The sequence below is a fragment of the Panthera uncia genome, assembly GCF_023721935.1.
Source record: "Panthera uncia isolate 11264 chromosome B2 unlocalized genomic scaffold, Puncia_PCG_1.0 HiC_scaffold_25, whole genome shotgun sequence".
NCBI lineage: Eukaryota > Metazoa > Chordata > Mammalia > Carnivora > Felidae > Panthera > Panthera uncia.
Genome location: NW_026057581.1, coordinates 16,605,146 through 16,631,006, shown reverse-complemented (window position 1 = coordinate 16,631,006; position 25,861 = coordinate 16,605,146). Strand labels below are relative to the sequence as shown.

The window sequence follows — 25,861 nt, the reverse complement described above, 5'->3', positions numbered from 1 at the left end:
GTGGCGAATAAATAGACACTCCAAGTTCATGGATCAGAGGAATTAATACCGGGGCACCTGGGTGGCTCAGTAGGTTAAGCATCCGACTTCAGCTCAGGTCCCGATCTCATGGCTCATGAGTTCGAGCCCCACGTCAGGCTCTGTGTTAACAGCTCAGAACCTGGAGCCTGCATCAGATTCTATGTCTCCCTCTCTGTCTGCTCCTCACCTGCTCATGTTCTGTCTCTGTCTCCCAAAAATAAATAAATGTTAAAAAAAAAAAAAAGAAGAATTAATACCATTAAAATGTCAATAGTCTCCAAAGTCATCTATAGATTCAATGCAATCTCAGTCAAAATTCCTATGGCATTTTTCACAGAAATAGGAAAAAAATAATCTTAAAATTTGTATGGAACCACAAAGATCCCAAATAGCCAAATTAATCCTGAGAAAGAATACCAAAGCTGGAGGCATCAGACATCTTGAACTATATACTACAAGCTATACTACAAGGCCATAGTAACCAAAACAGTATGATAGAAGCATAAAAACAGACGCACAGCCAAATGGAACAGAGTCAAAAGCATAAAAATAAACCCTCACATATACAATCAACCAACATTTGACAGGGGAGCCAAGAATACTCAATAGAGAAAGGACAGTCTCTTCAATAAATGGTGCTGTAAAAACTGGATAACTACGTGCAGAAGAATGAAATGGGACCTCTCTCTTACACTCACAAAAATTAACTCAAAATGGGCTAAAAACTTAAGTTTTATGTTTTATGGCTAAAACAAAATGGCCATAAAACTCCTAAAAGAAAACACACGCAGAAAAGCTCCTTGGCCTTGGCAACATTTTTTTGGATGACACCAAAAGCACAAGCAACAAAAGCAAAAATAAGTAAGTGGGACCACATCAGACTACAAAGCTTCTGCAAAACAGAAGAAATAATAACAAAATGAAAAGGGAACCTACAGAAAGGGAGAAAATATTTGCAAATCATGGATCTGGTAAAGGGTTAAGAGCCAAAAATACATCGAGAACTCGCACAACTCAGAAAAACATCACCATCATCAACAACGACAAAACACCCGATTAAAAAATGGGGAGAGGAACTGGACATTTTTTTCAGAGACACAAACATGGCCAAAATGCACCCCAAAACACCACTAATCATCAGAGAAATGCAAAACCATAATGAGGTATCGCTGTCCCCGTTAGAGCCGCTCTCCTCAAAAAGAGTTAACAAGTGTTAGCGAGGATGCGGACAAAGGAAACCCTCATGCGCTGTTGGTGGGAATGTAAACTGACACAGCCACCACAGAAAGCAGTACAGAGATCCCTCAAAAAATTACAAACAGAACTACCATATGAGGCCGCAGTCTCACTTCTGGGTAGGTATCCACAGATACCTCTGCCTTCATGCTCACTGCAGCATTATTCACAAGAGCCAACATACGGAAACAATCTAAGTGTCCTGGCAACAGAAGAGTGGATACCGATGACACGGCTATATATATTCAATGGAATATTATTCAGCTTCTATTAAATACACTAAGCTACCAGAATTCAGCTATCTTCAAAAGATCAGTAACACCCGCAGCTGTCTACTCTAACATTTCTCTACAGGTTTTTCAGAAATGTCTGGAGAAGAAGGGTACAAGAGGGCCTTTGAAATCTTTAGTCAGTCTACTCTGCTTTGTCCACTAACACACACCACAGGAAAAGACGTCTCGCTGAAGAATGACCTACTCCCACAGTAGAAGGACTTTCCTTCCATCGGAGCAAAGAAAACCAATAGGACGTCTGAAGGTTTGCAGCAGTCTGTCCTCAGAGTACTGCGTCGGATTACAATTTAGTTAACAGTAAAAATAGGACTCTTTTTCCTCCAGGAGATTGTAATGATACAGAAGTCAAAGCCCCAAAGCAAATCTAGTGACAGCCTCATTATTTTCATCGTTGTAAGTGTTGTTACTGTTATTACCAACATTTCAATACAGTGCAAATAGAGAGCTCAGAGGAAGGCAAGTCCATTATATCAGAGGACTGCACGAAGGGAGTCGAGACGCACGTACTGTGCATTTTGACCTTGATCCTTGGCATCGACCTGAATGTTGCCGAAGGATTTACAACTTGTTTGGTATAAAATCTGAAGAATTTCAAAAAATCAAAATAATTATTATTAAATTCTTTGGCTGACTGGGCCACAGTCCAATCACCTCCACTCACTTCGCTAAGCCTCCTCTCCTTCCAGATGTCTATGTGCAGGTGTCCCCTTTGCTCTAGGCACATCCAAGTACCTGCAGTTCCCCCAATGCCCCATTCTCGATCTGTGCCATTGAAGGTGTTCCTCCTTCTGCCTGGATGACTCCTGATAGTTTTTTGGTTTTCCCTGACCACTCTCCTCCCAAACTGGTCAAGATCCTCTGTGCCCGGCACACACGAGGCACTCAATAAGCGTCTGTGGAATGCACGTAGTAAGAAATGAATGAGTTTGTCAAAATCATACCAGGAACAGGGTTAGCAGACATCAGGGGTCTACTTTTGACCTCTTCTTTCTTTCACAACACTCTTCTTTGACAAGTTTAGAGAGTTCTCAGAATTATGAATATATGAACACACAATGGCGAGGAAAGAGTGTTGGGGAGTAGGAAGAGAGAATGGAAACACTGAAAGATCTGATAAAGTATCATTGTATTATCGAGCAGAGGGATATTCAGGCAGAAGTAATTCCAGAATTGTAAAGAGAACCAGGATCCAGCGGAAACCAGCTAGCTAGACTCTAAAATAAAGTATTTTTGTTTCAGATTTTTAAAATTTATTTTGAGAGAGAGAGAGAGAGAGAGATCACAAGCAGGGGAAGGGCAGAGAGAGAGAGAGAGAGAATGAATCGCAAGCAGGCTCCACACTGTCAGTGCAGAGTCCAACATGGGGCTCGAACTCACACTGTGAGATCATGACCTGAGCGGAAACCAAGGGTCGGATGCTCAACCGACCGAGCCACCCAGGTGTCCCTGATCTAGATTTTTAAGCGATGGAGATCAGTGTTTAAAAGTTACAAATTTCAATGATGTATTTTAATGGTTTTCCAGAATGCTGCCAGGGGAATATGTATGCAGTCACCTGCTATGTCTATCCACTGTGGGTGGTGCTTCTGGCTCACCTCCTGGCTTCAGAATCCTCTGCAAACCGCTGGGGCAGTCCACTTGGCACAAGAGCCTGAGCGGCATCTTGGGAGGAAACGCATCCTACGGAGGGTCACTGGTCAGATACTGACAAGGCTGTCTTGGTAACGAAGCTTTGCACAAGAGGGGTGATGTTAAGGGTTGTCACTTGGGACTCTTCATGGTTCAGTCCCCTGTGGGTCCCAGGGAGAAAGAATGTACTCATGAAAAAAGAGGATGTGCTTAAATCTACCTAAGACATCGGGGTTGTAGGAGAGGAGTGCTCTGCAACCTCCCCAACACAGAGCAGAAAGCAACAGACAGGCATTCTCAACTTTTCCACAGACTACTGTGTGGAATCTGGGCCCTGCGAGGCTCCTCTGCACCGGCAGTGGGGCCCAGCGGAGTCTGGAAACCCGACGTAAGCACCAGCCATCTCTGGCAAGCAGTGACGCTGGCCATCAGCACCCTGCAGATGTAGCGGCGGATGTCTGGTAGCTGTGTGGCACCGGCTCTCCCCAACAAAGGGGGATCTGCTTGAGAGGAGTATCCCCCCAGATGTCCTGAAACAACTGGCCAGAATTATCCATGAACGTGAACTACTGGAACTCTTGAAAGAACTGCCCAGGTATGGCTGTATGTCAAAGGTAGACGATACCGCAGGGAATGTGTGAGGAGCTGGGGAAGGAACTGGCAAGACGTAAAAACTAGTACAAAGTACCGCGAGCGAGGGTTCACGTGTGGATCTCTGGAGCACAGAATGGTCCCTGGTTAGCAAAGATAGGAGACAAGTATATCCAAATTGGTAAGTCTCAAAAATAGATTTGCAACACCTTAAAAATGATTTGTGAATTAATTCACTGGTCCCATAGATATCCGCCAAGTTTAAGGAAACTGACATTTTACTCAACAAACATGTATTCGTAATGGTGAATATAATAATATTAGTTTATTTCCAGTTACTTTGCAAATTATGGCCTTCTCTCCAAGAGCGTGGAAATAAAATCCAAAAACCCATTGCTTTCATAACATTCTGGGCTCATTAAAAGACACTGAATAACTTGCCAGTTTTGAGTGACTAAATGAAATCTGCACAAGAAAACAAAGAGTGTCAATTTCATAATTAGAAAATAGAGTCTTTCAGTGATTCTATACTGAATATGTAAGGAACAGAAAAGGCCAGTAACAATGCCGTTAAGGTTGCGATTCAAGATACTTGTAATGATTATTACAACTTCTACTTCCACAGGAAGTAGTGAGTGAATATAAAACTCCTTGGAGATTTAATCCAAAGCCAGACAGTTGTATCCAGGACACCCTGGAACTGGACCAGTTTCTGAATTTGGGGACATGGGGAAGAATAAAGCTCTTTCACAATTAACAACAGAATGAAAGGAGATTCTGTTCGTATGTGCCCTGGTTATCAAGTACGGACCAGAGGGGAAGCAGGTTGGTTATTCTGCATGTGTAAGTGGTATCCTTTTGAATGTGAGAACAGAGGAAAGCTTTTAATGATTTCTTGGAAAAAAATGAGCCAGATTTTATTTCTAATTGTTTAAGCAATAATCATACCTACCTATATCTGTATGTTCTATTTTCTCCCTATATATTTTCTATAATATATTTCTATAATATATTGATTTCGGCTCAGGTCATGGTCTCTCGGTCATGAGTTCAAGCCCCGCATAGGTCTCTGTGTTGAGCATGAAGCCTGCTCGGGATTCTCTCTCTCTGCCCCTCTCCCCCACTCACACATGCTCTTTCTCTCTCTCAAAAAAAAAAAAAAAAACAACAAATAAATATTGTCTCTATTATAATAAGATTATATAATAAAAATTATAATAGAGAAAATACAATATTTTATTTTTATTTTTTAAAGTTTATTTTTATTTATTTTGAGACAGAGACAGAGAGCAAGCAGGGGGAGGAGCAGAGAGAGGAGAGACAATCCCAGGCATGCTCTGTGCTGTCAGTGTAGAGCCCGATGCGGGACTCGATCTCATCAACGGTGAGATCATAACCTGAGCCGAAATCAAGAGTCAGACACTTAACCAACTGAGCCACTCAAGCATCCCTAATTTTTCTTTTTAAATATAGCTTTTTAGAGCTGTATCATTCTAGAAATGTTAACTGCTATAGTGTTTTCCCTCCCAACCTCTAAAAGGCAAGGATAAAGCCAGTAACATTAAGAAACAATGATTCTGGGCAAAGGAAGCAGTGGAGGAGAATCATTCCTGGGGTTTCTTCAAGAAGATTCTGGATGCAGACTTGTTTTTGGGAAGATACGGCGGAAGCAGCAACTGCAACAGTTACAAGAGCCTGGCTTCCATTTCTGCCACCTGACAAATGCTTCTACCTGTCTCTCAAATAGTAGCCCAAATTAGCCTCTGGAGAAGTAAAGACTTAAGGAAAGTTTCCTAGGCTTACTGCATGAAAATAAATGTGTGTTGCATTTGAACATATTAGGAAAGTTAAAGAAGATGTCAGGCTACGAGGTTTTTGTTTTTTAAAGGAGAGAAGTCTGGCCAACTCATCTACATAACTTTAAAACAGCCCTAGGACTGAAAATGGAAGTGACTCCCACATAGGCTTGAAGGTCAGATAATGCTGTGCTGGGCTACACAGAGGGCCGGGCAGCATGTGGCAGGAAACGCTTTGTGATTCTCCTTGGCTGTCACAGGAGGAACAGGCCAACTCCCACATGAATCCCAGACTCAGGGACGAAGCGTTATATTGCAGATCTCTGGGACAGCCACCAGGAACCTGATTCTTAAGTAGACAGCCTCCTTTGTTTCACTAGACAAACTAGGAATTGTGGGAAAATGGGAGCTGTTTATTAGTATCTTCTTCATGCCCATTGTCTCATTAATATAGGACTCTTAAGTCCAAGAGACTTAGAAGGTAGCAGCTGGTGACAATCAGAAGGAAAAAACCTTACAGTGCTTCCTTACAACTGCAAGGAAAACCTTGTAATACTGATTTGCCACTTTTTCTAGCTTTTCCCTCTGAAGGACTGGAGTGAGTTGTTGGATTTTCACCTAACTGTTCTTTCTAGCTTACTACTCCTTCAGTGTCTAGAATTCTCTAACATAGGAGTCACCTGAATAGGAGTCCCTTGAATGTATTCACAAAGAGGGCTATTTAACTCCATGACAACAATGGTCACTTTGGCTTGCATCTTTGAGAATAAAACACATTCGTGTCAAACCTGTAAGGACAAGCTTGCATGCACTTAGCAGGATGTCAGAATGTAGGATAAACTCAATGTTATACATACATACATATATATATATATATATATATATATATGTATGTATATATATATACACACACATACATACATATAAGTATGTATATGTACAAATGTATATGTATGTATATATATATACATATGTTAATTACAAACCCTATTTATCAAAAATGAGCTTTCCCAATTCCATGGGATCTCTTAAAGAGAACGCCCATACATTTAGCCACTTAGAAACCATAATTGCTTCATTATAATGTCAGTAACTGTCATAATGAAGCAGAATGTGAATTCAGAAACCCAGCTTCTCCTCTTAACTCTGGCACCAACAAGTTCTGTCATCTTGAACCTCATTTACATAATACAGGGGAAAAAAACACCCTCCCTTCTTAAGATGACTGAATTAGCTGCTGTTAAGTGCCATTTGCTCAGAAACAAAGATCTTATGACAAGCATTCGTGAAACACTGATATGCCTTAAGATGTCCTACTGTACTTTAGAATCAGTAAAATAAATACACCTTTATCCATGTGTAATTCTAACATGATCAGTGGATTAATGAAATGAAATTTTTATCTTTAGCCACACTCTTAACTCATACAAAATCGCCTCTAGCTTTGGACAACATATCAAAATTGAAGAAATAACAGGATTTACTGCCAGTTTATAAACTGTAGCCTGGTTTCTTCATATGAATTTTAACAAAGCTATATGGAGTATTAATACTATATCTAACAGAGTAACTATCCCTCTAAAGAGGAACTGTCTTTCCTTACATGGAGATGTAATATCTTTAGGTAGAACAACATTAAAAAATATTTGGAATTTTTCATGCGATTATATCTCCATTTCGCAAACTTAACATTTCTGTGTTTTGTGAAAAATAACTTTTAAAGTATTAGAGTAAAAATTAACATATTGGGGTTCCTTTCCCATCACAAAGCACTACAAAGTCATAAAAATTAGCCCTGCATAGTCCAGAATTTTTGTTATGAATAGCCACATAGAAAGGAGAAACACAGATTGATGTTTTAAACCTCAGATGAATCAAGGGGCAGTGTACTGGCTCTCATAATATCAGAGAATCACAGACCCCTAACTCAACTTTCCACCCAAAGCTGGAAATAACTGCTTTCTACAATAATTCCAATAGAAATTCACCCGTCGTACTGGAAAAACTCCAGAGAAAGACTTCTCACTAATTTGCAAGGTAGCACATTCAGTTTTTAAAATGTTTTTTGTTTTTGGGAAACTCTTATTTTGAGCTAAAAAATCTTTCTGTATTCAAGTGTTACCCATCAATCCTGCTTCTTTCCTCTGACATCATACACAGCTAGTATTCTTTTTCATCTGAGAGCCCTTCAGACATTGATGACAGGCATTTCACACCATGCTTCAGCTTTCCTGGCTAACCAGCCTCTGTAAACCCACCTGCTCCCACCCTCCCTTCCTCCCCTCCCTCCTCCCTACTGTGTCCTCTGACCTTCCCTTCCTCCTTCCAGCCACAAGCATCAGTTGAATGCATTAGGTAGTAGACATATGTCCATATATAGCACAAGAGCTCTAGACCCTTACACTCTTCGGCATTCCTTTCTGGATTTATTCTAGTTGGTCAACGTCTTAAAAAAGCGAGCCCTCAGAAGTGAACATTTCCAGAATGTGACAGAACTATTACCTCTTACTCTGAAAGCCATATTTCTATGGAAATAACCATTTCCTTTTGCTTGTAACTAGATAAAAACTTCCCCTCTGATACCATTCCTCCAAATGGACCTAATTTGGACTGTTTTTGAGGGGTGGGGAGAATCTACAGACACTTGGATTTCTCTTCTCTTCCATCCACCAAATGAGGGCTGCGAGTTTCTTTATAGCAATGTATAAATTGCTTTGGTTGCTTTGAGGATTTGGTTTTGCTTTAGATTTGGATGTAGTATTTTAACTCCATGATAGATTAAAACAGGTCCGTGTCGTGGCTGCCCTGATAAGCTACTACTTGACTTAACTATTTACTGACTCCTCAGTCTGGCCACTTTCTGTTTTTCTTTTTTTTTGTTGTTTTTGTTTTTTAACATGAAATTTATTGTCAAACTGGTTTCCATACAACACCCAGCGCTCATCCCAACAGGTGCCCTCCTCAATACCCATCACCCACCCTCCCCTCCCTCCCACCCCCCATCCACCCTGTTTGTTCTCAGTTTTTAAGAGTCTCTTATGCTTTGTCTGGCCACTTTTTGTAAAGAGATTTTATCGTCAGTGAGAAGCAGGTATAGACAAATGGGCTGATTGTCAGAGGACTTCAGTCCAAAGTATCTCCCTCAGAAGACTAAACTGCCTCCAAGTTATAATAATGGTCATAGGCTTTTTCTCTTCCTTTCTTTTCTTATTAATTGGTTTATGAAAAAAAGGATTAAATTCTCCCTCATGAGTTATCAGTTTCTATGAAGCTTGCTTTTTTAGGGTATTTTTTTCTTAAAACAATACATCTAGGAGTTCCTAATTTCAGAAACAGCCTGCAATTTCTTCATTACAGGCTGATTGATTTCTTCATTACAGAAACTACTGGTGACAATAATAAGTGAAAATTGTTAGAAAGTGCTTAGTGGGTACCAACTGTTGTATTTACTGGGCATATTAATATTACATCCTACTATCTCACTTAATTCTCTCAACTACTCTGCAAGATAGGCATTTTATCTCCCTTGACAGATGAGTAAAGTGGGGTTTAAAGAGGTAAAGCAAGGTGCCTAACTTCAGAGAGGTAGTAAATCATGATCCACCACTGTTTACAGGAATGCTCTGCCTTCCTGCCACTCACTCACACGGGTGTCTGGGGCTGGTGGGGGGGGGGGGTGTCACTTAAAGCTATGGTTTGAAGAGGTAGCCTGGAACCCAGTGTGGTCCATTGCAAAGAATGAGACTTCACAAGGGTTCTAGTCTTGATTCTGACACTCAGTGGCATTGTCTCCGAGCAGTATCTTTGCTCTCTATAAAATGAGAAGAGTAACCCTAGTTTCAGAGGATTGCAAAGACATCTACGATAGGCTGGACACTAAAAAGAAGCTAAATAGACAATCATTCATTCAGTGTCCTGCATTTTCAAATCCCAATTCAGGGGCATACCTTATTATCTCCCACTGCCATCATACTTGGATAACCTAAAGGGAGTGACTACACACACACACACACACACACACACACACACACACACACACACAAAATATCCTTTCTTTAATTCATGCTTGTCTCAACAGTGAAAGAGTTCTGTAACTTGAAAAAGTGCTCTCCAAGCGTGTGCTATTATGATGATCACCATCTGGGATGCTGCCAGAAGTTCCTCTGAAGGTGCTCAAAAATGGAAAGTGTAATTATTCTATTTTATTTGAAAATGAACTGATAGGGAGTCAAGCCATGCAAGACACTAGAAGTCCCCCAGATAGGAAAGAATTTTATGTTGGAGGGCATCAGGGACTTTGACCAGAAACCCAGAGACTTCACTGTGTTTGGTCCAAAGCAGTCCTCCAGCCTTGCTGGGACCAGTCCTCGATGCAACAACTTCACACCAGCCAGGCTGGCCTATTCGCGGCCCTCAACATGTCTGATGGCTCTTCCACTTTTCCCACCCACCTCATCTTAGTCTCTTCTGACACTGTCTCCTCCTAGATCGGGCAAAAAGTCCTATATTGTCCACTTATTTCGTTTTTACCCATACACTTAAGTTTATAATCAATTTTCACTACTTCTAAACTGACAGGGGAAAGGTGGGAAGAAAAAAGTAGGGAAACAAACATCCATTCTCTTTCCTCGTTATTTCCAATACAGTCTACAAATCCAATTTGTATGGATTTAGATTATTATCCACTCTACATAAGGTTTTAGTAACTGAAATAATGACAATCCAGTGGGAAAGGCAGAGAGCAGAAGATATGTTTTCTTATAGGGTAAATTTTTAAGGATTAAGGCATTAGATTTAGCACCATTAAGAAGCTCAAGGCATAGGCAATTTGATGTAGGCAGCTGGGCAAACAGCCAAGGTTTAATCTGATTATGTGCAGCTCCCAGGATTTTCTCAAGTTATGATTCAAATCCATGCAACAATTTTCAAACTACATTCCGTTCCATAACATGAGTGCATCTATAGGTAAGAACTATTCAGCAGGAAAAACGGGTTTGAAACTAGCAAGGAGCTTGGTTTTTCATTTTCCGCTAATTAACAGACCCCATGCAGCCGGAAAAGGAACTAAATATCAGAGAATGAAATTTTTATTACTCTTTCATTCTCTCCAGAAAAAGTCCTGAATGTTAAACTAAAATCCACTGTCACAGGAATATGAAGATTTTAAAAATGTACGTAAATGTAATCTAGTTTAACAATAACAACAACAAAATCTCTATTCCAGGCGCAGAGAAAAAAAAAGTTAGGATTGTAAAGATGAATCTGATTAAGTTTCTGTGGGTAACAGCCCCAGTTTTGAGTATTCACTATCAGCTAGCTTAGCTTGCATATTATGAGGAACTTTGTATGTAGGTTATCTCATGTGACCCAATCTCCACCATGTGTCATTATACACATTTTATAGATGACGTAATTGGAGTAGAGAATTGAACCCACGAGTGTTCAATTCACAAAAATTTGAAGTTTTTCAAATGTTGACAACGTGAAAACAAGGGAATACTGACATATTAGTTCGACCCCTTTATGACCTCCTTATCCAGGCTCTCCCAGCCCAGGTATTATGGAAATCAGGTTAATCTTCCTAAATGACACTTTCATCATTTGACTCTCCACTCCAAAAACTTCATTTACAAAATCTAGAAGGAACTTCTTAGATTCAAGACTCCTCAAAAATCTGACTTGACCCATCTCATAATTCTGTTGGTCCACAGCCTTCACGATTCAAAGGACATTTATTGAGCATCTAATGTAAGCTAGGCTCTGCGAGGATATAAGGCCCTGTCTGTAAATTGCTCACAGTAGAGTATTTCTCAAATATATCTGTTATTGCTCTGTGGATCCTTACCTAGTCATCTCCCCTAAATGGAATGTTCTGCTTGATTCTACATTCACCCTTTTTCTTATATATCAAAATCTAACCTAGTCAAGATCCAGTGTCGATCCCAATCCCTTCATGAAACATATGCTAAATATGTTTGTTAGTTCATTCCTCTGATCCCCTAGAATACCAGATTCCAGATTTACGTGGACTTGATTCCTGGAATGCAGATTCCAAAGCCCCTCGCTCAGAGATTCTAATTCAGTGGGTATGGCTTCATCCAGTATGGGAATGTGCATTTAAACACCTGTCTAAATTCCCAAGTTCTGGCCCCCATCTACCCATGTCACTTCCCAGACAACTGGTTTAATTTTTTCTCCTCTCACTGAATTGACTCATCTGAGTTCTCTGGTGTCACAGACAAAACCTTGGCTTCAGCCTTATCAATCCCGATGATTTTGGCTCCTCAATTACCAACCACCTCCTGGTCCTGATCACATTCTTGGCTCAATAAAGAAGTTAGCCCTGATGTAGGCTGAGACTATTTTTATTCTTTTTTTTAACTAGTATGGCTGCTTTGCACTGGTGAGCTTGAAACAGACTTCAGGCAGTTAAATCTCAAAAAAAGTTGCAGCTCATGCCATTTCTTTTTAGGAGTCTGAGTACAGAAAACACCAAGGGGAAGGGGGGAATGCTTATCCTGAAACATTCAAAGAGGTAACAATTCCCTAGCCCATGGAGAAAGGGATGTGAATTGGCCTCTAAGGACAATCTTGACTGGGATGTCCTAGAAGTGGAACCGAGTATTTTCTGACAGCCCAGCACACCCTCCTTAAGCATAACTGCACTCCTGACATTAAAACGGTCACAAAATACGCAATTCCCCAAATCAAGGAAGCTGCTGGCTCCAAGAGAATGAATCTTCCCTGTAACAATTTAAGGAAAGCCCCTGGAATGAGAGCAGAAAAGGTCAAAGTATAGGCTCCTTCTTTGTCCTGCCAGGTCTTGGGGAATACTGCACAGACCTCTCATAGGCAAAGAAAATAAGCTGATCAGAACTTTTTCCGGAAAAATGAAAATGACCTAATTTTATTTTTGCATTATGGACAACTTCTGTTTTCTTCTTTAAAGGTTTGAGTTAATTTTTAATCTGACTCTAACTAACTCTATCTAACTTCAGTGTAACTTAACAGTCAATAAACCTTGGACCCTACTAAAAGACTCAGGGTCCCCAAGTGGCCTTAAAAGCTGTTAAACTCAAAGATTCTATTAACCAAATTCCGCTCAGCAATATGGAAAAATCAATAACTTAAGTCTTTAAGTATTGCAAGTCAACTCAAATGATAAACTGTCATTATGAAACAAAACTTATGTGCAAAGCTACCACTCGTCTCTCTGATCAATGTCTTAATACTGAAGTCATTCTATTTAAAAACAGCAACCACTTTATTTAGTTGAATATTTATTACTTAATTGTCTACTATGAGTGTCCTATTTATTATACTAAAAGATTACACTTGTAGAGTATGTATATGTACATACGTTGTCCATAATCACTTCCATTTACAAAAACGCTTTCCCTTGCTGGCTCCACTTTCCACATATTTGAAATGGATCTTTAGGTTTTACATATTTGTGTATATATGTGTGTATATATGTAAGTACATACCTAGGATCTATGTAATATGTAAATACAAATATTATGTACATAAATACAAACATATATTTACCTATCTATCTATCCATCCATCTATTCTTATAATTAATGGGGAAGAAACTACATGGGGAAGTCATTCTGATTTTCCTATTGTCACCTACGATAATGGTAAAAAGTACTATTGCTTTCATCAGATTTATATAAGAAAAGTACATTTACACTGGCTCATGGATAAATCTATATGGAATACAATAGGTTATATTTTTGGAATCAGAAGGTTTATACCTGGTTTTGCTACCTCTAGTATGTGACTTTGAATAAATCACTTATCTTTTTTTTGAAACTCAATTTCCTCACCTATAAAGTAGGTCTACTGATACAGGACTTGCCTCTCTCAAAAGTTGTTTATAAGACTTCAAAAAAGATACATGTTTTTTAATGCAGTTGTACACACATTAACTGGTTAATAAATGTAAAACAATATTACCATGTTTATAGCATATTTAAGTGACTAAAGCCAGAAAAGACAACATATATGTAAAAACCAAAATAATTACTCAGTAAATTCACAAATCATAGGTTTGTTTATACTACTATTAGGATATTCATTTTTTTTAAATTTCAGTAAGAATTTAACACTGTTCTAGATTTCATTATGTAAAGATAACAACATAATCTAGCCTCATCGACAAATTATATTATAACAAGCAAATGTAACTATAGAAATGGATACACATTTTAATTGCAATAAGTATTTATAATAAAATTATACATTTCATTACTTAAAAAGGACATAACCTGACCCCTTCCACAAATACAATGATTGTGAAGTATAAATATAGTTGTAGGAATACAGATGCATTATTCACTGAAAGGTTACACAAACATATGTGCATGGATAAAACAGCTACATTACTGAAACATGCCTAAGCTAAAATGTGATAAAACATTGTGAATGCATTAAGAGATACTAGTCTTTAAAAGAACTGTACTGTGGGTATGTTTGCAAAGCAGACTGATGAGAAAAGAGCACTGCACTGGGAACCAGCACAACCGGCCTTCACTTTATCAGCAAACAACTGTTTAGCATTTACTATAGGTCAGGCATTAGCCTAGATGCTTGAGATGCTTTACTGAGCAAGGCAAACAAAAATCTGCCTTCATGAAGCTTGTAAACAAAGCGGGGCATGAAGGGACAAAAATCATTTCACATAATAAGTAAACTAGTAAGATGTACAAAGTGCTACATAAATGAGTAGTCATTAGATTGTAAGTACTATGAAAAAATACAGCAGTGTAAGGGGATCAGGCAGGTGTGAATATGGCAGGGCAGGTTTTAGTTTTAAATAGAGTGGTTAGGGTAGGTCTAATTAAGAAGGTTATTAAGCAATAACTGAAATGAAAAATACACTAAAGGGAATCAACAATAGATTAGAGGATGCAGAAGAACAGATCAGCAATCTGGAAGACAGGGTAACGGAAAGAAAGCACCCAAGCTGAACAGCAAAAATCAAAAAGAATAATAAAAGGAGGATAGGTTAAAGGATTTCTTGGACAACACCAAGGAAAGGAACATTTTCATTATATGTGTCCCAGAAGGAAAAGAGAGAAAGTGGCAGAAATCATATTTAAAGCAGTAATAGCTGAACACGTCACTAACCTAGTGAAAGAAACAGACTTCTAGGTTCAAGAAGCACAAAAAGTTTCAAAGAAGATGAACAAAGGAGGCCCACACCATGGTACATAATAACTAAAATGTTAAAGATTACAAAGAAAGAATTTTGAAAGCAGCAAGAAAGGAGAAACTAATTACATATGTTCATGGTAAATCTCAGGAGGCTGTCAGCTGATTTTTCAGCAGAAGCTTTGCAGGCCAGAAGGGAGTGGAATGATATATTTAAGGTGCTTAAAAGGAAAATGCTTGATGCTCTACCCAGCACCAAGATTATCATCCAGAATAGAAGGAACGACAGACAGTTTCCCAAACAAACAAAAGTTAAAGGAGTCATCGCCGCTAAACTGGCCTTACAGGAAATGTTACAGGGACTTCATTAAGTGAAGAAGAAACAGTCATAATTAAGAAAATTAGGAACTTTTCAAAATTAGAAAATTATGAAAAGACAAAATTTCATAAGGAAAGGCAAACACACAGTAAAGAAAATAAACAATCACTTATAGAGCTACTATGCATATAACAGAACAAAAGCAGCAAAGTCAATTATATATTAAAAATTAGTTAAGGGAACTCGTAAAATAGAAAGATGTAAAATATGACAACAAATACGTAAAACGTGATGCAGGAGTAAAAATAGTTTCCTTATAATGTGTGTGAATTTAAGTGACCATCAACTTAATATAGACTGCCATATATTTAAAATGTTATTATGAACCTCATGGAAAGCACAAACCAAAAACCTATAATAAATGCGTTTAAAAAAAGAGAGAAAGAGAACCAAACATAACACTAAAGAAAGTCCTCAAGCACAAGGAAAGAGAGCAGGAAAAAAAAAAAAAGAAAGAAAGAAAAGAACAGTGAACTATAAAAGAAAAAAAATCCCAGATAACAATTAACAAATGGGAGGAAGTATATATCTATCAATAATTACTTTATTTTTATTTTTTTTTTAATGTTTACTTATTTTTGAGAGAGAGTGAGAGAGACAGAGTGCGAGCAGGAGAGGAGCAGAGAGAGGGAGACAGAATCTGAAGCAGGCTCTAGGCTCTGAGCCGTCAGCACGGAGCCCAATGCAACGCTCGAACCCCCAGACCTCGAGATCATGACCCGAGCTGAAGTCGGACCCTTCACCGACTGAGCCACCCAAGCGCCCCTATCAATAATTATTTTAAATGTAAATGGTCTAAATGCTCTAATCAAAAGATGTAGGATGGTGGGGGGGGGGGGAGCTGGGTGGCTCAGTCAGTTATGTGTCCTATTTTGGCTCAGGTCATGATCTCACAGTCCATGAGTTCGAGCCCTGCGTCAGGCTCTGTGCTGACAGCTCAGAGTCTGGAACCTCCTTTGGATTCTGTGTCTCCCTCTCTCTCTGCCTCTCCCCGCTCGCTTGCTCTCTCTCTCTAGCAAAAATAAACATTAAAAAAAAAAAGATGTGGGATGATTGAAAAAAAAAATGATTCATATATGCTGCCCACTTCAGATCTAAAGACACATACAGATTGAAAGTGAAGGGATAGGAAAAGATATTTCATGCAAAGGAAGGAAAAAAAAGCCAAACTAGCAATACTTATATTAGACAAAACAGACTTTAAAACAGAGATGGTAACAAACAAAGACTGGCATTACATAATGATAAAGGGATCAATATAACAAGAGGGGTGGCAGAAGAGGGGGAAAGAAAAGATCAATGAAACCAAAAATTGGGTCTTTAAAAAGATAAACAAAATTTATAAACCTTGAGCCAAACTCATCAAGAAACAAAGAGAGGACCCAAATAAATAACATCAGAAATGAAAGAGATGTAACAGCCAACACCACAGAAATGCAGAAGATTATGAAAGATTACTATGAAAAATTATACACCAACAAACTGGACAACCTAGAAGATATGGGTAAATTCTTAGAAATGTACAATCTTCCAAAAGTGAGTCAGGGAGAAATGGAAAATCTGAACAGACCAATTACTAGTAACAAAATTCAATCAATAATCAAAAAACTTCCAGTAAACAAAAGTCTAGGACCAGAGGAATTCACAAGTGAATTCTACCATACATTTAAAGAAGAGTTATCATCAATTCTCAAACTATTCCAAAAACAGAAGAGGAAGGAGGCTTCCAAATACATTCTATGAGGTCAGCATTACTGTGATACCAAAACCACACACTACCAAAAAAAAAAAAAAAAAAAAAGAAAAGAAAAAGAAAAAAGAAAAAAAGAAAGAAAGAAAACTATAGGCCAATATACCTAATGAACATAGATGCAAAAATCCCCAATAAAATATTAGCAAACCAATTCCAACATCACATTAAAAGGATCACCATGATCAAGTGGGATTTATTACAGGGAGCAAGGATGGTCAACGTCTGCAAATCAGTCAACAGGATATACCACATTAACAAAACTAAGGATAATAATCATATGATCACGTTGATAGATGCAAAAAAGCATCTGACAAAATTTAACATCCAGTTGTGATAAAAATGTTCGACAAAGTGTGCTTAGAGGGAATATACCTTAACATCATAAAGGCCATATATGACAAACCAGAGCTAATATCATACTCATTGGTGGAAGAACAGAAAGCTTTTCCTCTAAGATCAGGATTAAGACAAGAATGTCCACTCTCACCACTTTTCTTCAACATAATACTGGAAGTCACAGCCACAGCAATCACACAACGAACCAAAATAAACGGTATCCAAATTGGTAAGGACGAAGGAAAACTAGTTGTAGATGACAGGATACTATCTATAGATAACCCTGAAGACTTCACCACAACACAATTAGAATAAGTGAATTCTGTAAGATTGTAATACATAAAATTAACATGCAGAAGTCTGTTGCGTTTCTATATCCTAATAACAAAGCAGAAAGAGAAACTGTGAAAACAATTCCATTTGTAACTGCACCAAAAAGAATACTTAGGAATAAACTTTACCAAGGAAGTGAAAGACCTATGCTCTGTAAAGTATAAAAACACTGATAAAAGAAATTGAAGACACCACAAACAAATGAAAAGATATACCATTCTCATGGACTGGAGGAATAATATTGTGAGAATGTCTATATTACCCAAAGTAATCTACAGATTCAATGCAACCAACATTGAAAATGAAATACAACAGCATTTTCACACATCTCAGAACAAATAATCCTAAAGTTGCTATGGAACCACAGAAGACCTTCAATAGCCAAAGGAATCTTTTTTTTTTTTTTTTTTTTTTAATTTTTATTTTTTAAATTTTTTTTTTTCAACGTTTTTTATTTTATTGTTGGGACAGAGAGAGACAGAGCATGAACGGGGGAGGGGCAGAGAGAGAGGGAGACACAGAATCGGAAACAGGCTCCAGGCTCCGAGCCATCAGCCCAGAGCCTGACGCGGGGCTCGAACTCACGGACCGCGAGATCGTGACCTGGCTGAAGTCGGACGCTTAACCGACTGCGCCACCCAGGCGCCCCAATAGCCAAAGGAATCTTGAGAAAGAACAAAGCTGGAGGTATCACAATCCAATTTCAAAATATACTACAAAGCTACAGGAATCAAAAGAGTATGGTACTGGAACAAAAACAGACACAGACCAATGGAACAGAGCAGAAACCCCAGAAATGAATTCATGCTTATGTTGGTTAATTAGCCTATGACAAAAGAGGCAAGAATATACAGTGGGGAAAGACCATCTTTTCAATTAATGGTGCTAGGAAAACTGAACAGCTCCATGCAAAAGAATGAGGCCGGACCACTTTCTCACACCATACACAAAAAGAAACTCAAAATGGATTAAAGACCTGAATGGGAGACCCCAAACCATAAAATTCCTAAAAGAAAATATGCGCAGTAATTTCTTTGACATCGGCCTTAATAATATTGTTCTAGATCTGTCTCCTCAGGCAAGGGAAACAAAGGCAAAAAAACACTATATAAATAAAAAGCTTCTGCACAGTGAAGGAAACTATCAACACAACAAAAAGGCAACCTGCTGAATAGAAGACATTTGCAAATGATACATAAATAACATAAAATTCAACACCAAGAACCCCCTCCCCCCAAATAATCCAATTAGAAAATGGGCAGAGGACCTACCTGAAAAGAAATTTTTCCAAAGAAGACAGACAGCTGGCCAGGACACATGAAAATATGCTCAACATCACTAATCAAATCAAGACCACAATGAGCTATCATCTTACGCCTGTCAGAATGGCTAGGATCAAAGAGACAAGAAATAACAAGTGTTGGAAAGCAAGTGGAGGAAAAGGAACCCTCTTGCACTGCTGTTGGGAATGCCAGCTGGTGTGGCCACTGTGGAAAACAGTATGGAGGTTCCTCAAACAATAAAAAATAGAACTACCATATGATCCACTAACTTCACTACTGGGTACATACCCAAAGGAAACGAAAACACTAATTCAAAAAGATATATGCGCCTTTTTTTTTTTAACTACAACGTTATTTATAATAGTCAAAATATGGGAGCAACTCAAGTGTCCAGCAGTAGATATGCAGATAAAGAAGATAATGTGTATAAATACACAACAGAATATTACTCAGTCATAAAAAAAAAAAAAACCGAGATTTTGTCATTTGTGACAACATTGTAGGACCTAGAATGTTACGCTAAGTGAAATAAGTGTGACAGAGAAATACAAATACCACATGATTTCATGTGTATGTGGAAAAAAAAAAAAACACAAAGCAAATGAACAAAGAAAAGCAGAAACTGACCCATAAATGCAGAGAACTGGCGACAGCCAGAGGGATGGGGCATAGGGGATGGGCAAAATGGGTAAAAGCGAGTGGGAGACATAGGCCTCCAATTATGGGATAAATAAGTCACAGGGATGAAAGGTACAGCATGCTGAATATATATGGTCAATGAGAGTGTGCTACTGTTGCATGATGACAGACGGTAGCTATGCTTATGGTGAGCACAGCATAACGTACAGGTTTGTCGAATCACTACGTCGTACACCTGAAATTAATATAGCCTTGTGTATCAGCTATACTTCAAAAAAAAAAAAAAAAAAAAACCAGAGCGAGAGAGAGAAAACTTCTCTGTTTCCCAAGACTATTTTGATCCTAAGATCTGTTTTCTCTCAACAGTTAAGAAAAAAAAAATTATATAAAAAAAAAAAAAGAAGAAGAAGGTATTCAGAAGACAGCCACACAGCTCTCTGGCAGAAAGATGCAGCCAGCCAGCCAGCGGGAAGAGCCAGTGTAGAGGCTCCACTGATTCTGCCAAAACAATCTCGTGAAAAAAAGAATACCCCATTTTGCAGGTGAGTAAACAGTGTCTCAGAGTGGTGCGATTAAGGGAACAGAGCTAGTCAATAACAAAGCCAGGACTAGAAAGAAACCAGGTTTCTTGACTCTCGGTCCAGTGCTCTTCTTCTGTCTCGTACCTTTGTTCACCAGGCTAGAGGAAAGTGTTCTGTTTCCTGCAAAGCCCCGAATAAATGTAAGGTGTCACCACTGCTGCGGTTGTTGTTATTATCATTCATTGGGTCCACTGATATTTCTTGAAAGGTAACTAAAGCTCAAAGAATAATTTCACTGTCCCTTCCCATGGTTGATTTTTCTCCTTCCTTTATCTGTGCATCTTTCCGTAGGTGGGTCATTTCAATAACAGATTTTCAGGTAAAGGAATTATGTATCTTTGGATATTTGATAATGGTGTGAAACCCAGGAATAAGAGAATGGAAGAATGTGAAGCCCAGCGCCTGGGCGGTCCTGGGCAGTAGAGAACTTACCTCTCTCCAGAGGCAGGAAGGAGGCACAAGGAATGGGAGCACAGCACAGGAAGGCAAGAGGGAAGCCTTGGAAATATATTAGGGCTAGAGCCCCCCACCTTTTATTTTATTTTAATGTTTATTCATTTTGAGAGATGGGGAGAGAGAACATGAGTGGGGGAGGGGCAGAGAGAGACGGAGACATAGAATCCGAAGCAGGCTCCCAGCTGTCAGCACAGAGCCCGACACGGGGCTCGAACCCACGGACCGCGAGATCATGACCTGAGCCAAAGTCGGACGCTTAACTGACTGAGCCACCCGGGAGTCCCTAGAGCCCCCCCTACCTTTAAGCTACTAACTGAAAATGAAGCCTCTGGCCTTGAAATAATGGACCTCAAGGAAAAAGGTTAAAAACTAAGGGACCACAAAGGAGGAAACCTGTTAAAAAAAAAAAAAAAGGCAAGACTAGTGGATAGGGGGTTGGAGAAGAGAGGAGACATAAAGATATTTTCAAGTAAAAATGTGAGATTCTACACGAAACCATACAAGAAGGAGAGTGAGAATCAGATTTCAGACACAGTAGACTTGAGAGCTGGTGGAATTACTAACAGCCGAAGGGAACAGAGAGGACAGGGTGAAAGGCGAGTAGCTGACTTTTAGTAACACGAGGTTTAAGGTGGCAGTGCGATTCTCAGGAGCGGGGAGGGTCCGGCAGGTTAAGAGGGAAATTTGGAAGATGAGTATCATTTGGGGCTGTTTTGTCTGCACAGTAGCTTCTAACCACATGTGGCAAACCAGCACTTGAAATTGTGGCTAGCCTGAACTGAACGTGCTGTCGGCATAAAACACACAACCAGATTTTGAAGATTCCATGTGGGGAAAAAAAAAAAAAGAATGTAAAGTATCCAATTTTTTTTTTTACATGATTACATGTTGAAATAATATTTGCATGAATTAGGTTAACAAAATATATATTTTTTAAGTTTACTCATTTATTCTGAGAGAGAGAGAACCAGTGGGGAAGGGGCAGAGAGAGAGAGAGAGAGAGAGAGAAAGAGACAGAGGGTCCAAAGCAGGCTCTGTGCTGACAGCAGAGTCTCTGATGCAGGGCTCAAACTCATGAACCGTGAGATTATGACTTGAGCTGAAGTAAGACGCTTAACCAACTGAGACATCCAGGCACCCCATAAATAAAATATATTACTAAAATTAATTTCACAGTTTTACTTTTTAGTGTGACTACGAGAAAATTTAAAATTGCATATGCAGCTTGCATATTTCTACTGGACAGTGCTGATATAGAGCAATACTAGATACGTTTCAGAATCACGTAAAGGGACAAGAACACTGAGGTGAATCACAGACATCATTCTGAGGTCTTTCAACCAGAAACAGATAGGGGAGAAAGAACGCATGTCATTATAAAAGATAATATTTTCTGAACACTCGAAGAACTACACTAGCCACATTTAATGTGTTATCTCATTTGTTCCTCCCAACAACCTTATGAAATGATATCATTCTTCTTTTTTTTTTTTTTTTTTACAAAAAAACAAAAACAAAACAAAAGAAAAAAACACTAAGTTCTGAAGAAACTAATCTGCCTAAGGTCACACAGTGAAATCTTGGTGTTGGGAGTTCAAATCCTTGACTGACCCCAGATCTCAAGGTCTAAATTGCCACACGAATTCCAGAACAATTTATACTTTGCAACTCTGAAATTGTTAGATTTTAAATGGTCATGTTGAAACTAACAATTTATTAGAATGGTCCATTGTCAGGAGTCAGCGACATACCAGTGATGTCCCAATTGGATAAAGGAAAAATACAAATGTGTAAAAATTTTTAACTTCAGAATTTTGCCGAGCTACTCATGTTGGCATATTTTCACCCTGTTTAGCTGCAATAAGAGATTACTGGTGCAAACTCTTGCCTCTTATCAACATCTACTCCTAAAAATCCAAAACTTTCAAGTTAGATGGTACAGTGTCCAAGGGAGATGATCCTGGGCACGACCCTCAACAGAAGGGCCCTGTTTTCTGAATATAACTAAATATAGGATATGGAGCCACTTATATTTTAAACACCCTGTGGAGTATCTGACCCTCCCCAACGGTGATTACAATGTTTTGAAGGGATGAGTTATACAATTAAAAAAAAAAAATGTTTTTTTAAGGGAGCTGGATTAAATTTCAACCGTTTGTTGAAGGAACAAAAATTTAGCTTACCCAACAGGATAATTTCTATGCCTTGAAAATGCTATCCTTTGAGGAATAGAAAGAAAAAAAAAAAAAAAAAGGCTTGATTTTTTTGACTGGAATCATTGCATAAAATCTCCTAGAAATATAAATTGGGATCAAAAGAATGAGGGGTCTTTCATGTATGTTTGGTGGTTGGATTTAATTTCGAAGACAGACTTATTCCTTCCTTTACATCTTTACTTTTTACTACCTATCTGGCCAAGACAGCAATTATAGAACCGCTAAACTTGAACAGTGATGGCTATAATAATCACATCATTTTCAGGAACTTGCCCATGTAAATTTTACTACGCAGTTTGGCTCAGATTGTAAAAACACATGTATCCAGGCTTAAAACAAAGGATTGCTATCCATTTACATTACAGAAATGGGAAAACAAAAGGAATTTGAAGGAAAAATATTTGCTTTGGAATAAGATTAATTAGCAGACCTCGTGATAGGCTGTTCATGTTGGACTTCGATCCAAAACAGTATCCTTCTGAACGGACCTACTAGTTTATTTTTGAATTTAACTCCCCCCCCCCCCCCGGCCGAAACCTTCCCACTCACAGCATCATTTTTTTTTTTTTTTGAAGTGTGAGGACTTGTACGTGGACATATATATAAAAAGATCTCCTCTGAAAACCCAAAGTTTCTGAAAAACACTTTCCTATAAAGGTAGTATCACAGTAGTATAGGGTAGTGTTTGTAACAGCTAGCCCTTCATTTCGGTTCTTTTAGATTAATTCCCATGACTCTTCCATCCAATTAAGGCGATATCCTTGGACTTGGGTCCTTACTCATTACAATTCATAATAATTTGTAACAAAGGCTCAGGCCCCCAAGGAGAGAGCCTGCTAGCACTAAAAATGCTTTGTCCTTCCCAGTGCAAAGGTGTTAAGAGCATGAAGTGATAGACCCAGGTATTGAGACGGCCAGCTATATTTTCATCATTGAGGGTCACCACGCTGAGTCCCTCCTTTCCAAGAGTACCCCTCCTCTCAAACTTCCCTTGAGATTCTCATCATTACAAGCGTCAACTGGATAATCCTTGTAACTGCCTTGCCGCTTCCCTTTTGTACATCACCATTAGCATACTGTTTTATTGGGTTAATTTCCTCTTCGATGTACCGAACACACACTATGTGCCAGGCACCGTTTAGGTACTAGAAATACAGCAGTGAACAAAAGGACAAAAATCTCTGCGCTGACACATTCTAGTGGGGAACACGTTCAGTAAACAAGGTAAACAAAAGAGTGTGTTAAATAATACATGACGAAAAGAAAAAAAAAATGAAGCAAAAAGGGTAATATGAACTGTGATGGCTGGGGTAGGAAAGACCGAAATTTTAGACAAGAGTGGCCAGAGAAGGCTTCACGTATAATAAAGTAGATGGTATGCGCCTGAGAGGATAGAGAGAGCAAAATCTAGGACTGATCAGGGTCAGCAGGAGTGGGGAAAAGAAAGGAGATTAGCATATTTTAACATGCCCGGTAGTGGAGAAGAAACCATATGGAAACCACATCACTTTCTCTTTTTGTAGTCCCAGAAACAGGTTCTTCTGCCAAAACTCTCAGGCAGTTCACGGGATACGGCGGCACGGGGACACACACGGACACACGCACCCCTCTCTGTCCAGGAACAGAGCTTAATGGCCAGCAGAAAGCGTTAAGAATTCAGAGTCAAGTACTGGCCTGGGAAACCGGGAACGAGAGTAGTTGTCGGAAAGGACACACCAGGACCCCCAGCCACCCCACCCCACCCCATCCCCGTTTACAAAAGGAAACCTCCCCGACTCCGCGATGCAACCCCAGGGAGGCCGGGGCAAGCACGCAGACACACCCCCGGGATTGCAGGCACGGTGCAGGGAGGAGAGGAGGGACGGATTCAACCGTTAGAGACAAAACCCCAGAATTTCCCGAGGCAGGGTCGGCACCGCGCGAGGGAAAGGCCGTCCCCCACTCCAGGGGTCGAAGGCCGGGGGAAAGCAGGGTCCGGGGGACGAGCGGGAATGGCCGCCGCGGGAGCGGGGGCCGGTTTCGTCGGGCATCCCCGGCGCCCGGCCGGCCGCGTGCTTGCAACAGGGGGCTGGACGCGAGCGGGCGCCTCGAGGTGCCGGGGCGGGACCGCGGCCCCGGACAAAGATCCCGAGACCGCGGCCTCGACCCGGCCCGCGCGCCCCCAACCCAAACGTTCACCGCCCCCTCCCCAGGCCCGCCCGGCGCGACGGGTTCCAGCGGTCGAACCCGCAGCTCCCGCGCCGCCGCCCGCCCAGCCCCTTCCCGCCCAGTGCGTTGGTCGAGGAGAGAAAGGAGAAGGGCGCCGGCGGCGCGCGGCGCCCACTCACCATGATCCGCGGCGGCTGCGGCGCGGCGAGGGCGGCGATGCGCTGTCCAGGGTAGCCGGCGTCCCTCTGCCCCGCGCTGCCGCCGCGCCCGCTCTACTTACCCACGCCCACACCCACGCCCGGCGCGCGCACGCCCGCCCTCCTCCCCGCCCCCTCGGGCTCGCGCTGCTCCCGCGCGGCGCTCCGAGCTCCAGGGCCGTTTCGGGCGCCCGCCGCTCCCCGCCCCTTCCCTCGCCGGGGCCTCGCGGGCCGCGGCGCGAGGAGGGCGGCGGGGGCGGGGCGGGGGCAAGCGAGACGGAGACCCGGGCGGCCTCGCGCGCCCCCTCCCGGGCGCCCGGCTCCGCCCTTGCCGCCGCGGCGCCCCCTGCCGGGCGGGCGGCGATTTGCAGGCCCAGCCGGCGCCCGCCTCGTGGGATGGCCCAACGTTCGCAGAGACTCGGCGCGGACCCGCCGCCCGCCTCTGGCCGCTGCCCCCCCTCGCCCCCCGGCGGCTGCGGCGGCTGCGGGGACCAGGGGGGCTGTAGAGGGCCAGGGCGCTACGGGTCCTCTTAGTTGGACTCCGCGGTTTCAGGCACGCGTTAAAGGAGAATGGCCCGAGCCCGTGCAGGTTTGCGGGATGTGGGTGTTTTAGATCCAGGTCTATCGGTCGGGTTCTGTTTGGCATGAGGTCCGGAGTGGATCAGTCTGAGCCGGAGCCTCCTTGTCCCCCACGATGCTGTCTCCAGAGGGTCTTATTCCAAGGTCTTCTTAGCTAATGCCACCGATGGTTAGTTTAACCCTTAATTGTGAATAGAAAGTATGGCATCTTAGATCCTGAGCTTCTAATTTTTTAA

General features: G+C 40.8%; 1 protein-coding gene across 1 annotated transcript in view; it reads right to left on the bottom strand.

Moving 5' to 3' along the window:
- The window catches only part of ELOVL2 (ELOVL fatty acid elongase 2), a 64,716-nt gene extending 39,538 nt beyond the window's left edge, over window positions 1-25,178 (bottom strand). The window contains exon 1 of the mRNA XM_049655047.1: window positions 25,029-25,178. Within this exon, the coding sequence (XP_049511004.1) occupies window positions 25,029-25,031 (3 nt within the window). The 5' untranslated portion in view covers window positions 25,032-25,178. The remainder of the gene's footprint in view (window positions 1-25,028) is intronic.
- Between the last annotated feature and the right edge of the window lie 683 nt (window positions 25,179-25,861).